This window comes from Anomaloglossus baeobatrachus, chromosome 5, assembly GCF_048569485.1.
Source record: "Anomaloglossus baeobatrachus isolate aAnoBae1 chromosome 5, aAnoBae1.hap1, whole genome shotgun sequence".
NCBI lineage: Eukaryota > Metazoa > Chordata > Amphibia > Anura > Aromobatidae > Anomaloglossus > Anomaloglossus baeobatrachus.
Window position 1 is genome coordinate 155,212,535 of NC_134357.1, and position 17,073 is coordinate 155,229,607.

Consider the following 17,073-nt stretch of genomic DNA (forward strand, 5'->3'; position numbering starts at 1 on the left):
GGGATCCCCGTCCAGAGCAGCGGTGGTGTTCCAATCTCACCACAACCGTGGGTGGCGTCACGGACAATCTCCCTTACCAAATCCTCTTTTACTGTGGAGCCTGGGATTACAGACCGGGTCACGCCACCGTGATACCCACAGAAGTAACCCCGTGGCCCGGATCTGAGTACCCCTGGTCCCCGGGCGACACATTTGTAACCTCACATAAGCCTCAGAATCCATCTTCCTTCTGTTTGATGTTAATCATGTCCCATAAAATAACTTGTTTTAGGCAATGAGATAGTGGGTCTTAGAGGTGACATTTCTTCTTGCGGATAGCGCCAAGTTTGCGTAATGGGATATAGGCCATACAAATCAGATCTCCTGCTTTGCACTGATGAGGGGCAAACATCCTGGAACACATGCCTGCACATGGAGGAGCTGAATAGGCATTGTTAGGTAAGACTCCTTAAAATTTTAATATTGACTGTTAAGATTGCTACATCTAATAGGTGGTGCTTGAGTTTTAGACCTTTTCCTTTTCAAAGAAGTGTTTGCATATTTAAAGGGAACCTGTCGGGTCCAATATCCACCCAGAACCACGAGCAGTCCTGGGTGCATATTGCTAATCCCTGCCTAAATGTCCCTGCCTAAGATAAGAGATCTTTAGAAATACTTTTTCTAAATATCTCTTTATCTATGCTAGTGTATACAGTGACGGTTAGGCAGGGATTAACTATATGCACCCAGAACTGCTCCTTCTGGGTGCAAATCGAACGTTACAGATTCCATTTAAAGTCACAAAGGAGCGTTGCATAGCCTATAAGTCCCTTTATGGTGGGTTTGCACTGTCCAGATGGAGAAACGTTTCCTCTTAGACCCCATGATAACTTGAAAATCCACGGAGAACAGCAAGCAGTAGAGGTAATTATTATTAATGGAAAAATTACATCCAATGGTGTTGTGATAAGCAAAAATACTGTACAAGCTGTCAACACTGCAAAATCACCAGGAAACACTGTGAGAGTTTTGGGAGCATGTGCAGTCTAAAGTCAAGGCTACTAGTTTGAAAACAGGAGATTACTGCTCATGGCCCAAATTAGTGTCTCTATTCATACTATGTGTGAGAGGTGCAAAAGATCTCTTGGACCTGCCGAGGTCATTAGCATGTGTGGCACCACAATATTAAATATTGATTTTTTTTTTTTATAAAGTGCAGAAAACATTGCCTAAACAATGGGGATGTTAGAAGTCAGTTTAAGAAGTTACATTCAGTGGTATAATTGGCTTATATGTGTAAATTCTGCTTACAAATTTCGTTTTCTAGAGCACAGAATTGCTTTGTATCTAGTAGAGGTGAGGAATTATTTTTTCAAATGGAATAGGACTAGAGATGAGTGAACCTGAACTATAAAGTTTGGGGTCCGTACTGGACACAAGTCCGGTGCTCAACCCCGAACAAAGACTTTTGACTGTATGTTTGGTTCCTGTTTGGGTTTGTCACCCAAATAAAGCTTGTTGAAAGGTTGCAGAGCAGCCAATCAGCAAGCTTTTAGGCTCTGGGCACTTCCAGAGCCATTGCAAATATGCCAAGTATTGGCATGGCTGTGATTGGCCTGTGCACCCCACGACTTGGCCTGTATAAAAGCTGGATGAAGTTCTGCTCCGCCATTCTGCCTTTTAGTGAAATAGGAAAAGTACGCTGTTGGAGTGAGGGTCAGAGATAGGTGGAGTGAGGAAAAACAAATATAATGTAGGGATAGGACACTGTAGGAGTGAGGGAAACTGGTAGATGCATGTAATTCTAAATCAAATACAGCTCTGCATCATGCAGCTTTGTGTAGTGGTCCAAAACAGCAGTGTATAGGCAGTTTAATCTGTTAGCTCAATCAACCAATAAACGAGTGTTCTCCAGTGTGCCTTGCTGTGTGAATATCTCTGAAATCTTATAGTGTGTTGGATTATGCAGCTTTTCGTAGCTGTCATAGCTGTCAAAAATAGCTGCATACAGGCTTTGTTATAATTGTTATCTGTATACAGGCTGACTATTATCTGAAGTTATGTTTGTGTGCCAAAGTTTAGGGAGCACATCTAACAGGGTCATGGCTGTGGTGGTGCTGCTGGTGGTGTAGCTGCTTCAGGTTGAAGATGTGGTAGATATGTGCCTGCTATGCTCCAAATTGAAACACCTTACACCATTGCAGGCAGGTCGTGGGCTAGTCTTCGTCATTTCATAGGCCTGAGTACCACTGCATGAATGGTGAGGCCAAAACATGTTGAGGCGATTTTAGATTATAAGGCTACCAGTGCCTCCATTTCCTTTGCATTATCTTCCACCCAGTCCACACGGGAAAGCTCAGAGTCCTATCTTAACTTCAATTGTCATCTTCCTTCCTCCTCAACCTAATCAAAATCAGCCAAGCATTGTGAGCCACAAGTCATGCAGCAGTCATTTGTGCTTTTTGATGACTCTGCTTGCTAGGGTCCTATGGCCCATTCCCTTGGCTCTGCCTCAGAAGTGGAAGAGACTGAGTGCACTGACACCCAACCACTTGTTGTGTTTTAGGATGAGTCCGTGAGAGGACTGAAGGACACAGTCTGCAGATCACCACATCATAGGTCAGAGAAACACAGGTGCCAACTGCAGCAGCTTTCATCAGTGTGCAGACTGGGAAGAAGGGCAGGGTGAAAACCTCCCAGCAAAGCCAGCTCAAAAGAGCTCTCTGGCATGGCATTTCTTCTGGGAATGTACTGATGAGAAGAGAGTGGGGGTTTGCAAGATATGCCGTCAGAGCCTGTAGCAAGGGAAAATCTTCTCAACCTGAGCACAAGCTGCATAATGCATCATCTGACTTCCATCACAAGGTGCACAAGGTGCAGTAGAGTAATTTCCTGAGAAAGAACTCTGCTCTTCCTACTCTTTCTTCTGCTGTGGTGTTGGCCTCAACAGCTGCGGTGTCAGAATCTTGCTTACACTGACTATCCACCAAGGCCACCTTCCTTTCCCCAAGTACATGATGTGGCAGCAACAGCACCACCACCACAACCTCCACCATCCCCAGCATCACCGACTATATCCACAATGTCCCATGGAAATTTGCAGCTCTCCATCCCTCAAACCCTCAAAGAAATACCTCCATAGCCACCACAAGCCCTGGCCCTTAATCACAGCATTTCCAAAATGCTTGCCTTTGAAATTTTGCCACTTAATCTGTGGAGATGGACCGTTTCCAACGAATGATGTCTGTGGCTGTACCGCAGTATGTTGTTCTCAGCCTCTACTATTTTTCCATGGGTGCTAGCCCTGCTCTGCACACATATGTGGCCGAACAAATCTTTTCTTCATTCCAAAATGCCATAAGTGGAAAGGTCCACATAACTACAGATACTTGGACTAGTAAGCATGGGCAGGGATGGTATATCTCTCTAACTAAACACTGGGTAAACATAGTGGCGGCTGGGCATAAGACATCATGAGTTCAAGCGCATATCCTACCACCACCTCCGATCGTTAGACGTTTGTTGGTCAGTATTGCTTCCTATTCCTACTCTGCTTCCTCTACCTCCTCCACCAACTTTAGCACAGCCAGGGATACATGACAGCAGGCCACTCTTAAATGTGTTTGCCTGGGGGACAAATCTCACACCATGCAGGAGCTGGGGACACGCAAAAGCAAAAAACAGATAAGTGGCTGTTGAAGGTAAACCTACAGTTTGGCCTGGGAGTGTGCGATAAAGGCTGAAATCTCAACTCACGTATGGGCCTAGGCGGCTTGACACACACCCCTTGCCTGGCACATGTACTGATTTTGGTGGTGCAGAGCTTCCTAATAAATTACCTACATATGTCAGAGCTTTTGCTGGAAGTGCCGGCAGTACAGCTAAAACCAAAAGTTTACATACACTATCTAAAAAGACACATATGTATGTTTTTCTTACTATCTGACATAAATCAGAATAAACCTTTCCTGTTAGGATTACCAAAATTATTTATTTTTGCCAAATGCCAAAATAATAAGAGACAGAGAATGTTTTAAGGCATTTTTATTGCTTTCTGCAAAGTCAAACGTTTACATACACTAAGAGTACTATGCCTTTAAACAACATGAGACAGCACGTATGATGATGTCATGTCTTTAGAAGCTTCTGATAGGTTTATTGGCAACATTTGAGTTAATTAAAAACACACCTGTGAATGTATTTTAATGCACACATGAAAAACACTTCTTTGTAGCATCATGGGTAAATCTAAAGAAATCAGCCAAGATATCAGTAAGAGAATTGTGGACTTGCACAAGTCTGGTTCATCATTGGGTGCAATTTCAAGATACCTGAAAGTGCCTTGTTCATCTGCAAAAACAATTATGCATAAGTACAAACAAGATAGGAATGTCCAGCCATCATACAGCCCGGGAGGGAGACAGGTTCCGAGTACCAGAGATGAACGTGCTTTGGTCAGACATGTGCATATCAACCCAAGAACAAAAGCAAAAGACCTTGTGAAGATGCTGGTGGAAGCTGGTAAGATTGTGTCATTATCCACAGTGAAACGAGTACTATATCAACATGGGTTGAAAGATCATTCTGCCAGAAAGAAGCCATTACTCTAAAAGAAACATAAAAACGCCAGATTAATGTTTGCAAATGCACACAGAAACACAGACCTTAATTTTTGGAAACATGTCCTGTGGTCTGATGAAACTAAAATTGAACTATTTGGCCATAATGAGTAAAGATGAGCGAACCTTTTAAAGTTCGGCTCACCGAGCCTTACTAACCAAATGCTATATTTGCCTAACCAAACTTCAATGGGAATCCAAACATAAGGCAGAAAAAACACCTTTGCGGGGGGGGGGGGGGCTTGAAAATCTTTCAAAACTGCAAAATTACATTTTCAAGTGCAGCATAGCCATTAGCTTCCTAGATTATTGATATAAGAAATATAGAGGTAGAAGAGAGACAGGGTTAGGCAGACAGTAGGACAGTGGCATCAATCCCCTCCACCCATTTCCCTATAGTGTGTTTGCACTCCAAGAAAGTATGGTCCATGCAACACACAGTGTAGGCTGCCATTTTAATTTACAAAAATAAAGAGATGCATGAGTGAAAGGTGTAGGCCTCTTGCTCCCAGACTCCTGGCAATATAGACAAGACACAACTTGGAGACCCATATTGGAGTCTTGATATTTAAAAACATTGCAGGCAGACAGCAGGACAGTGGCATCAATTCCCCCCCATTTCCCCATAGTGTGTTTTCACAGCAGGGTTTGTATGGTCTATGCAACACACAGGATGTAGGCTGGGATTTTAATTTTAAAAAATCAAGAGATGCATGAGTGACAGGTATAGGCCTTTTGCTTCAAGAACCCTGCCAATACAGACAAAACACAACTTCGAGACCTATCTGTGAGTCTTGAAATTAATAACCGTTCAGGCAGCAGGACAGTGGCATCAATTACCCCCCCATTTCTTCATAGTGTGTTTGCTTTGGCCTAATACTTGCCAGAGGGCAGGTTCCTCCACATACCTCCACAAAGCTAGCTCTCTCTAGCGCTTTAGCACAGATACAAAATTACTTGCCACCAACAAGACCTTACTTTATATGGCTATACCTCATTTAAGCTTTTTTTGCTCATAGAGGTTGTGCATCATTTAGCTGCACTCTCGATGCCCTACACATACACTTAACAGAGCGACTGTACGAATAAGACCACAAAAGGTCAAAACTTCACAGTTAAGTTGCTGTTTTGTGCTGCTGTCCTTAGCATTTATGTGTATGTAAAATAAAGAGATTGCATTTTGAACTGAGAGTGTGCAGCATTTTAAATTGATCTGGATTTGAAGGGATTTAGGACCCTGATTTGCATGCACCTCCATTATCTATACCATGTGCAAGCCATATTCTTTATTACTGGGCATGTGACTTAAGGTACCGTCACACATAACGAGATCGCTAGCGAGATCGCAGCTGAGTCACCGTTTGGTGACGCAGTAGCGATCCCGTTAGCGATCTCGTTATGTGTGACATCTACCAGCGATCAGGCCCCTGCTGTGAGATCGCTAGTCGTTGCAGAATGGTCCAGGCCATTTTCTTCAAAGGTGATGTCCTGCTGAGCAGGACACATCGCTGTGTTTGACACTCACACAGGGTCACAGTGACTGCTGAGATCGTTATACAGGTCGCTACTGCGACCTGTATCATTCCTGCATCGCTGGTAAGATCTGACTGTGTGACATCTCACCTGCGATCTCCCAGCGACTTACCTGCGATCCTTATCAGGTCACATCGTTTTCGGGATCGCTGGTAAGTCGTTGTGTGTGACTGGGCCTTTAGGCAGTCAATGACACAAGCCCTTGTGTCTGAACCTTGTGGATGTTTGCTGCACCATGATTGGCTGCAGGAACATTCGCAAATAAAATCAAGAAAAACAAACAAAAAAAAAAACATAGCGCCACGTGCCTTTGGCTTCTCCCGAGTACCCACTCTCTCCACTCATTAAACACATCCTCCATTCATCATACTGCACCCCAATTCTTTACAAAAGCAAACATGTTATGAGAAAAGCATTTTTTTAAATTGCCATCAGTGACCGAACAAAACTGAATATTACAGATTTTTGAGGAAAGTGCTTGGGTTACCGAGCCTGAACGGAACAGGCTAAGGCTCGCACCGAATTTGAAATTGGGTAACCCTTATTGAACAGGTGAGCTCATATCTAATAATGACCATCATTACATTTGGAGGAAAAAGGGAGAAGCTTTGAAGCCTAAGAACACCGTCCCAACTTTGAAACACAGGGGTGGCAGCATCATGTTGTGGGGTTGTTTTGCTGCAGGATGGACTGGTGCACTTCACAAAATAGATTGCATTATGAAGAAAGAAAATTATGTGGTAATACTGAAGCAGCATCTCAAGACATCAGCCAGGAACTTAAAGCTTGGGTGGAAATGGGTCTTCCAAATGGACAATGACCCAAAGCTTACTGGCAAACTGGTTACAAATTGGCTTAAGGATAACAAAGTCAATGTTTCGGAGTGGCCATCACAAAACCCTGATCTCAATCCTATTGACAATTTATGGACAAAGCTGAAAAGATAGGTGCAAGCAAGGCGACCTACAAACATGGCTCAGTTACACCAGTTCTGTTAGGAGGAATGAGCCCAAATTCCTACCAACTATTGTGAGAAGCTTGTGGAAAGATATTCAAAACGTTTGACCAAAGTCATACAGTTTAAGGGCAATGGTACCATACAGTCCCTGACTAACGTTCTGCCGCTTATCCATGTTATGTAAATAAAAGCTTATAACCTGACTTTAAATTCATCCATTGGTTTCATAAATTACTCTTTTGAAAACTGACACCCTCCCAAATTTGGTTTAGGTTATGAAAATAAAGTTTCTGCAAAACGTAAATATTGATCATTTAATGAACACAGAAAGGTCAGATTTTGGCAAGACAAAAGTTTTGTCGCCTTGCCATATAATGCAACCAATCCTAGTTTACATCCTCACCTGTGCTCACTAAATGATCGGTTAATTAGTGGCTGTGTATAAAAAGAAACCCAGCACCCCAGACCTTCACTTGAACTGCAACTTGACCTCTGACAACATGCCAAAAATCCACCCTGCGACCAAAGCCTTGATTATCAAGAGGCTGAAGACCAGATCCACTGTAGAGGTGGCTGGCACCTATAATGTGTCTCAGCATCAAGTAAAAAGAATTAAAAAAAGATTTGAAGAAACTGAAGATGTTTTTGACAAGCCCAGGTCCGGCAGACCCCGCAAGACAAATGCTTTGGAGGAACGTTTGTTGGTTAAAAAATCCAAAGCAAGCCCCTCTTCGACTGCAGCAGAGCTCTAAAAGGCCTGGTCACATCAAGTCCCTGTGTCAACTAGAACAGTTTGTAGGATTCTTTCTCAAAATGGCCTCCATGGTCGAATCAGTGCCCAGAAGCCAGCACTAAACAAAAGGCAATTAAAAAACCATGTGGCATTTGCCAAGTCCCACAGCCTACTAAACAGATGGACGCTGAAATAGTGGCAGAAGGTGGATTTCTCTGATGAATCTTCAGTTGAATTACTCCACAGCCGCCGCAAATACTGCAGGAGACCTACTGGATCCAGAAAACAGTTAAGTTTGGTGGTGGAAAGATCATGGTCTGGGGTTACATTCAGTATGGGGGTGTGCGTAACATTTGCAAGGTGGAAGGTGTCGAGTTGATACTTTTGGGGTCGAAGGAGACCACTTCAGATATTGGATGGATGCCAAATTGGCTGGTAAGGTTGCAACCGTATGCCACCTGACAGACACAATGATGAGTCTAGAGATGGCGGATACCATAGCATCGCGCAACGTCTTTATTACAGAACCCATATTTATACAGACATATGGGTAGGCGTGTTTAACCAAAGTTCATTATGAGCTAATGTATCGCATGATCATGTTTTTTAATATTATTCCTGACATCTGCAGTTTCAACATAGTTAGGTAATAGCTGATCAATGTGTTTTTGTGGAAAATTATTCTTTGCACGTAATTATCTTTATTACAGTAATATAATCATAGGTGTGCCTGGTACAAACTGGTATTTTTGTATTATCTTGACTGAGAGTCTACAGGTCATCATGACCAAGTAAAACTGTGTTAAGCATTTTGAATCTGTATTGAACATTATGTTATACTAGAACCTGAAATGAGGGTCTTACTGCCTTATCAGTCCCTCCTTTTGAGAATAAGATATGATTCTTCCTAATCACTAGGTACATACAAAAGCAAAAGGCTAGTGTCGGATTTTCCCTAATTATTTTCTTCACCGAATCCCCTAGTGAGAGAAGATCATATCCTTCTTCTTAATTACAGCATTTCCTCATAGTCTTCATCATGAGGTCTCACTCCCAGATACATAGTCTTAGTGATGGATGCATCGATCAGTCTTTGAAGTAGCCCTCGGATACAAGGAATGCAGCAACATCCACAAGTGACGAGTATTGCTGCTACAACTGCCAGAGAAATAAGAAGGCCGGACACCAGGTGACTCCACTTCCCGAACCATGATTCGAGCCAATCCGTGAAGGCGTTATCTATTCCGGAGTTCTCTGCAAGCTCCTCGGATAGTGATGTTAGGCCCTCCAATGCCTTCGTGATGCTTCCATCAGGAGCTGTATTGTTGGGGATAAAAGTACAGCAATAAGTACCAAACATTTTACAGACTCCACCTTTCTCAGCTAGTAGCATATCTAAAGCCATTCTGTTCTGCCAAGTCATTAGAGAAGTTGGACCAATCTGATCAGCGATCCCTTTAATTGCATCTCTAGTGTAATTTATAAATCTCTGCTGATTATAGTAAATATAATTTATCCAATCTACATTTTTATTAACCGTAACCCACCAAAAAAGAAATGATTCAAGTCCTGCAGCTACTTGATTTCTAGCTTTATATTCATCTGGTACCCCTCTAGGAACTCCAATGCTGTCTATGTAGATTCTTGAGTCAAATGATCCACCGGGTAATGTCCTTTTAATTCTATGCAGATCGGCCAAAGATTCATCAGACAGTGATCTTTTAGTTCTGCGTAGACTGTCAGCGCTTAGTCTTCCCTTCTGTATTTCTTCTGAGGTGATTATCTGAAATGGCATAAGTATCTGCACTAAGGTGCAGCTACCTATCCAATTCGCTGGTAATCTAGGTCTGAGTTTCATGTCCCCACACAACCACCATATGTCAGTTCTAGCTACAGTATGATTGACAAACCACTTAGCTTCATACCCACCCTGGTCTTCATCTACAGGGATAGTATTTTTACAAAATTCAAAGGTTAGATTCTCTACTAATCTCCCTGTTCCTGTTCCTTTCCTTTGGAAACAGGTATAATTTCCGGGGTACACAAATACTCTAGGGGGTACCTGATCAAGTTTAACCATTGGATATAACTTTGAAATGCTATTACATATGTCATCATCGGTGGGATCAAATGAAACGTCAAACATGGCTAAAATACACTGCATTCCATCTGGATCTTCCTCTGAAAGTCTGAATGGAATGGTTCCCAGATGGGGTCTTGCAGTGGCGCAAGCAATACAATCAGATCGATTGTTTTGGTTAGCAGTATATTTCATCCAGTTCAGCCATTCATTCCTCTCCGTATATCCTGTTTCTATGGCTACCCTTTCCTCATAACTTATTTCCTCTAGGATTTTAAGGTCTATGTCTCTTTTTAGTAACTCCCAGGGGTTTTCCTCCTTTTCATCCTCCTGTGTGTGAGTGTTTGTGATGTTGGAGACAGTAGGGACGTTAGGAGGGAAATGTGGAGCTATGGGGATAGGTTTTAACCAGAAAGTTCCTTGCTTTACCTTTTTCCCTGGTACGTATAGCCCCAGGACATAAAGACCTTTATCTGCTGGGGAAGGTTCGTTTATGGGCGGCACGGTGGCTCAGTGGGTAGCACTGCAGTCTTGCAGCGCTGGAGTCCTGGGTTCAAATCCCACCAAGGACACCATCTGCAAGGAGTTTGTATGTTCTCCCCGTGTTTGCGTGGGTTTCCTCCGGGTACTCCGGTTTCCTCCCACATTCCAAAGACATACAGATAGGGACTCTAGATTGTGAGCCCCAATGGGGACAGTGTTGCCAATGTATGTGAAGCGCTGTGGAATTAATAGCGCTATATAAATGAATAAAATTATTATTATTATTATTATTATGGTTATTATATGAGGGTTACAGGATTGACTTTATGGATTGTCATTCTTTCCAGGAGAGGTTTCCCTGTTGAGCTAACACGAGTCATGGCCTCCTCTGGTTCATATCCCCATGAAATACCTGTATTCCAGGCTGCATCTGACCACGAGTTACAGTTCTCATTTCCAGGCCTTGTTACACAAACATATGTTACAGCTCCTTCCGCTCTGGTCACATATTTATAATTTTCATCACTAATTAGTTCACACTGCACGATTTTGCAAAATTCAAACCTAAAACTAACTACTGATTTTTCAGTATCAAACCACATGGTTACTATATTGTCATCGTGAGTTATCTTAATCATCTCCCCCTTTTGGGGTGAGGTTACCAGCATCAGCAGTAGTAAGATCATGTTTTTGTCCCATAGCTTTGCAATGGCTTGCATGGATCCAATTAGGTTTTCCCTCGAGTTTCACTGAAGTGGCTGTGGTGAGGAGAACCTGGAATGGACCATCAAATCTCGGCTCCAGTGGTTTTCTTGTGTGTCTTTTGACCACTACCCAATCGCCAGGCTGGAGGGAATGAGTCCCTTCTTGACTCTCTGGATCTGGAATGGAATCATAGACTTGTTTATGTACAAGGAAGAGTCTTTTCTGAAGGCCCTGGACGTAGCTAACAAGACTGTCACACTGCAGTTGTAGTGTCTGAGGGAAGTACAGGCCTAGCCTTGGTGCTGACCCAAACAAGACTTCAAAGGGAGATAGTCCTGTTTTCCTGTTAGGTGTATATCTAATGGAAAACAGGGCTAATGGCAAACACTCTGTCCAGGGTTTTCCCGTCTCCTCACTTGCTTTCTGAATCTTTAGCTTAAGGGTCCCATTCAGTCGCTCTACCTTTCCACTAGCTTGTGGGTGATATGGTGTGTGAAATGCTTGTGTAACCCTTAGCATTTGCATGGCATTTTGCATTACCTCTCCTGTGAAGTGAGTACCTCTGTCAGATTCTATAACTTCAGGAAGCCCAAATCTACAGAAAACTTCTGTCATCAACTTTTTCGCAGTGGCCCTAGCAGAGGCTTGAGGCATTGGAAAAGCATCGGGCCACCCAGAGAAGAGGTCAACACACACAAGGACATATTCATATATGCCAACCTTTGGTAATTGTATGAAATCAATTTGCAGTCGTTGGAACGGATAGAGGGGTTTTGGTGTGTGTTTTTGAGGTGTTTTTACAACTTTACCTGGGTTGTGTTGGGCACATGTCAAACATGCTTGTGCAAATCTGGTGGCAATCATTGTGAATCCTGGTGCAAACCATTGTTTATCTACCAGAGCACACATGGCATTTTTGGACAAATGAGTTGGACCATGGGCAACTTGAACCATCATGGGATACAAGGACCTTGGCAGACATACTCGCAATCCCACCTTCCACAGACCTTCTTTTTCCTGAGCGCCAGCTTTTGCCCAGACCTTTTTCTCCTCCCCGGTTGCCTGCCGGGTTAGAGCCTGCAAGGTGCTTAAGTCCATCTGGTTGTACTCAGAACTTACCATGATCAGCGGGGGTGTTTCTGGAGTGTCCTCTCGCCTTGGTTTCCTTGCCGCCTCTTTTGTCGCATGGTCCGCCTTGTCATTGCCTCGTGCTTCAGCAGTGTTAAGTTTTGTGTGTGCTCTTACTTTTATTACAGCAACCTCTTTTGGAAGCAATAGGGCCTCCAATACCTGTTTTACTAGATGTCCGTTTTTGACAGGGGTACCTGTTGACGTGAGGAAGTCCCTTGCCTTCCAAATAGGGCCATAATCGTGGGCAATCCCAAAGGCATACATGGAGTCTGTGTATATGTTGTACCGTTTTCCCTCTGCCCCTCTAAGCGCCTCAATGAGTGCCGTCAACTCCGCCTCTTGTGCAGACATGTGAGGGGGGAGTGGTTCTGCTTTTATTACCTCGTTTTGTGTGACCACCGCATACCCCGTGTAGTGCCGGCCATCTTCTCCAACGCTTCTGGAACCATCTACAAAAAGCTCAACATCTGGATTAGTCAGAGGTGCATCGAAAACATGTGAAAACCCTGACGTTTCTTGAGCCATAAGGGCCATGCAATCATGTTCATGCTGTGTATCAAAGAGTTGCTCTTCTGTCAAACCGTGTAAAAAGAGTGGCTTCCCTTGCTCCTCTCCCTCCTTTGAATCCATTACATCAATGGGAATTAGAGTAGCTGGATTCAAAGTCATACATCTCTTTAGGGTAACATTTGGTGGCATGAGTAAGGCACATTGAAGTCTGAGTTGTCTAGCCATGGAAATGTGCTTGGGCTGAACCTGGCTGAGAATGCTATGTAAGTCATGTGGAGTGTAGATGGTGACAGGATAATCAAGCACAATGTCAGATGCTTTGTCTAACAAGAGTGAGACAGCAGCTACTGCTCGGATGCATGAGGGGGCCCCTCTGGCAACAGGGTCCAACCGAGCTGAGTAGTAGGCAACTGGTCTGTTCTGTGGGCCATGCTGTTGTACTAGGACACCTGTGGCATGTCCTTGCATCTCTGTACAGTAGAGGAGAAAAGGCTTTGTGTAATCAGGGGTTCCCAGGGCTGGGGCAGAGATTACTGCGAGTCTGAGTGAGTAGAAACAGTCTAATGCCTCTTGAGTGAGTTGGAAAGGCTGAGTTGTCAAACAGTCATACAATGGTTGCATGAAAATTGATGCAGAGCGGATCCAAGGCCTGCAATATGATATTAGACCCAAAAAGGTGCGGAGTTGCTGGATTCCCCTTGGTGGGTGTAATATCTCGATCGCCTTCTTCCTTTCCTCAGTCAAGTGGCGTGTTCCTGCTGATATGCAGTGCCCAAGGAACACAACCTTTGGCTGACAAAATTGTAGCTTTTCTTTGGATGCCTTGCATCCTTTGGAAGCAAGATGTTGTAATAGTGAGACAGTGGCTTCACAGCACACATCCCAGTTTGGGGCACAGAGAAGTAGGTCATCCACATACTGGAGCAAAACAACCTCAGCATGTGGAATAACCCAGTCCTGCAAAACAAGTTGCAATGCAGCAGTACAGAGAGTTGGTGAATTCTGAGCCCCTTGTGGTAACACCAACCAAGTATACTGCTGGCCCCTGAAAGTAAAAGCAAAAAGGTACTGACAGTCGGGGTGCAGTGGTACAGAAAAGAATGCATTTGCTAAATCAATCACTGTGAAACAGACTGCTGTGACTGGTATCTGTGACAGGATGGTATGTGGGTTGGGATTGGGAACTACTGGTGTAAGTAATTCAGTGACTGCATTTATTGCTCTGAGGTCATGTACCATTCTGTAAGTTACGGGTTCCCCTTTGGTGCCACCCTTTTTCTTTACTGGGAACAGAGGAGTGTTGGCTACAGATTTTGTGGTTTTTAATGCCCCTGAAGCAAGTAGTTCTATGATGTTTTTGCCTATTGCCTCCTCTTGCGCCGCACTCAATGGGTACTGCTTAATTTGAGGAGGTTTGGCACCTGGTTTTAGTTGTATCATTACCGGAGGAACTGGCATGTGTCCAATGTCAGTCTTTGACTTTGACCACAACGTCTCAGGAACTTGTGTTAGTGCTGCGTCATCAGGCGGGGAGATTGAGTCAGATACATACAGGCATGCTAGTATCTTGCATAATGCGGCTTCTGAAATCCCTGAGGTCAAAGTCACAGTACCGTCTGGTTTGTAAGTAATGTGTGCTTGTATTGCTTGAAGGACATCTGAACCTAACAAGTTAACAGGTGATTTGTCACTAACTATTAACCTGGTCATACACGTATGGTCAGCTAGTTGTAGGGGCAGTGGCTTAGTCAGTTGGCATTCCTGGATTAACCCTTCAACATTTTGCCTGAATTCTTTACTGCAATTTTACCTTTCCTTTTCTCCACTATTTCACTAGCACCACACCCCTCACACCCCTCATGGTTGTCTTGGCTAAGTGTGTTACCCATCTCTGCCTACCTCCCTCTGGTTGTCTTCCTCTGTGTTCTTATCTAGTGTAGTACTACCCTTGGTCTCCTCCCTTTTGGCTCTTACTGGCGTCTACAGTGCCCCTAGTCCCACAACTTGCGGTACCTTTAAACTGACTTCAGTGCACCCTATCAGTCTGTAGGTGTGTGGACTCTTGAAGTTTTATTTGTGACCTGGCCAAAATGACTTAAACAGAAGTCTCATCAACAAATACCCAAGGCCGTATGGGGAGGGACGGTATGTACCCTAGATTTATCTTTGTATATGTGTAGATTTTATATACCAACCAGAGGGTAAAACAGAACAATCCTAGGCAAACTAGTAAAACAAAAGCCTTAATGTTTCCTAAAACAAAATGGGGTAGTTGGTACATGTAAAATAGACAGATAGCAAGAGGACAAAGATGACAAACTTATCCCCTTGTCCCGAGGTGGTATCGCTCCTTATGGGTATGCCGTTTTTGGGCGTCTCCTCATATGACTCTGGCAAGCCAGTATCACAGGGGAAACAAGTCCTCACGGTAGACACCACAGGAGAACGTCCCACACCTTCAAGATAGGTTCAGACACTCACACGGTAACAGAGTAACAGACAACAAAAATAGCAGCACATAGATCTATCCAATCCAATATATATATATATGTATCACTAGGATATTCTACGGTTCTTTATAGGCAGGATATTATCAGAATGACGACTATAACATACCACAAGATCCGGCTACAGAGCAGAAGGCAGTGGAGACACAGAGAGAGATTTGTAAGAATCTAAGGTTCTTACCTACACCGGTGTTTAGGGTCTGTGTGTCCTCTGGTCCTCCGTCTGCCGTGCCGGGTCTTGGATATTCAGGTCTTCTGTTTTCTCCTGCCCACCCAAAGGGACGCCAGATGTCGAGTTGATACTTTTGGGGTCGAAGGAGACCACTTCAGATATATTGGATGGATGCCAAATTGGCTGGTAAGGTTGCAACCGTATGCCACCTGACAGACACAATGATGAGTCTAGAGATGGCGGATACCATAGCATCGCGCAACGTCTTTATTACAGAACCCATATTTATACAGACATATGGGTAGGCGTGTTTAACCAAAGTTCATTATGAGCTAATGTATCGCATGATCATGTTTTTTAATATTATTCCTGACATCTGCAGTTTCAACATAGTTAGGTAATAGCTGATCAATGTGTTTTTGTGGAAAATTATTCTTTGCACGTAATTATCTTTATTACAGTAATATAATCATAGGTGTGCCTGGTACAAACTGGTATTTTTGTATTATCTTGACTGAGAGTCTACAGGTCATCATGACCAAGTAAAACTGTGTTAAGCATTTTGAATCTGTATTGAACATTATGTTATACTAGAACCTGAAATGAGGGTCTTACTGCCTTATCAAAGGCAATATCAATAGCCTAAAATATCAAGAAGTATTAGCTACTTCTTACATTCCCAATCATAAAAGGGGTCAAATTTTGCAGCGGAACGGTGCTCCTTTTCATACATCCATCTCTACAACAAAGTTCCTCCTGTCAAAGAAGATCAAGCTGCTCAAGAACTGGCCAGCCCAGACCAGACATGAACATCATTGAGCATGTTTGGGGTAGGATGAAAGAGGAAGCTTGGAAGACAAAACTAAAGAATCTAGATGAACTCTGGGAGGCATGTAAGACTACATTCTTTGCTATTCCTGATGACTTCCTCAATAAATTGTATAAATCATTGTTGAACCGCATGGATGCTGTCCTTCAAGCTCATCGAAGTCGCACAAAATATTAAATATGGCTCTAATAGCACCACAACTTCATTCACCAATGTTATGCAACATATCTTCGTATTAGAAGTTAATTATTTGTTTCAATTTTACATTACTTTCTGTGGGCGACAAAACTTTTGTCTTGTCAAAATCTGACCTTTATGTGTTCATTAAATGATCAATATTTCAGCTTTGCAGCAACTTTATTTTCATAACCTAAAATTTGGGAAGGTTTTAGCTTTCAAAAGAGTATTTTATGAAACCAATGGATGAATTTAAAGTCAGGTTATAAACTTTTATTTACATAACATGGATAAGCGACAGAACTTTTGTCAGGGAGTGTATACTAATGCAATGTATGCAAACTTTTGACTTTGAAGAAAGTAATAAAAATGCCTTAAAACATTTTCTCTCTCAATATTCTTGCATTTGGCAAATATAAATAGTTTGGTTCCTAATTGACCTAAAACAGGAGAGGTTTATTCTGATTTATTCTGATTTCATGTCAGATAGTGAGAAAAACATGCATATGTGTCTTTTTAGATAGTGTATGTAAACTTCTAGTTTCATCTGTATGTGTGCATTTTCAGCGTTTTCCCCCTGATGCTGCTTGCTTGTCTGTGCTGCAAAGTCACTTCCCGCTCACTGCCTCATATGCGACATACCAACAAGGTGGCACT

At 43.0% G+C, this 17,073-nt stretch overlaps 1 protein-coding gene across 1 annotated transcript; it reads right to left on the minus strand.

Moving 5' to 3' along the window:
- Positions 1–8,335: 8,335 nt before the first annotated feature.
- On the minus strand, positions 8,336–15,578 carry LOC142309811 (syncytin-B-like). Its single transcript, XM_075347267.1, has 2 exons — positions 15,420–15,578; positions 8,336–11,266 (listed from the first exon to the last, which is right to left on the minus strand). Exon 2 carries the CDS (start codon positions 10,095–10,097, stop codon positions 8,835–8,837), a length of 1,263 nt encoding a protein of 420 aa, XP_075203382.1. The 5' UTR covers positions 10,098–11,266; positions 15,420–15,578; the 3' UTR covers positions 8,336–8,834.
- Between the last annotated feature and the right edge of the window lie 1,495 nt (positions 15,579–17,073).

What these genes read in the sequence shown, in the direction of transcription:
- LOC142309811 (XM_075347267.1), bottom strand. Translation starts at nt 10,097, where the DNA reads ATGAAATATACTGCTAACCAAAACAATCGATCTGATTGTATTGCTTGC.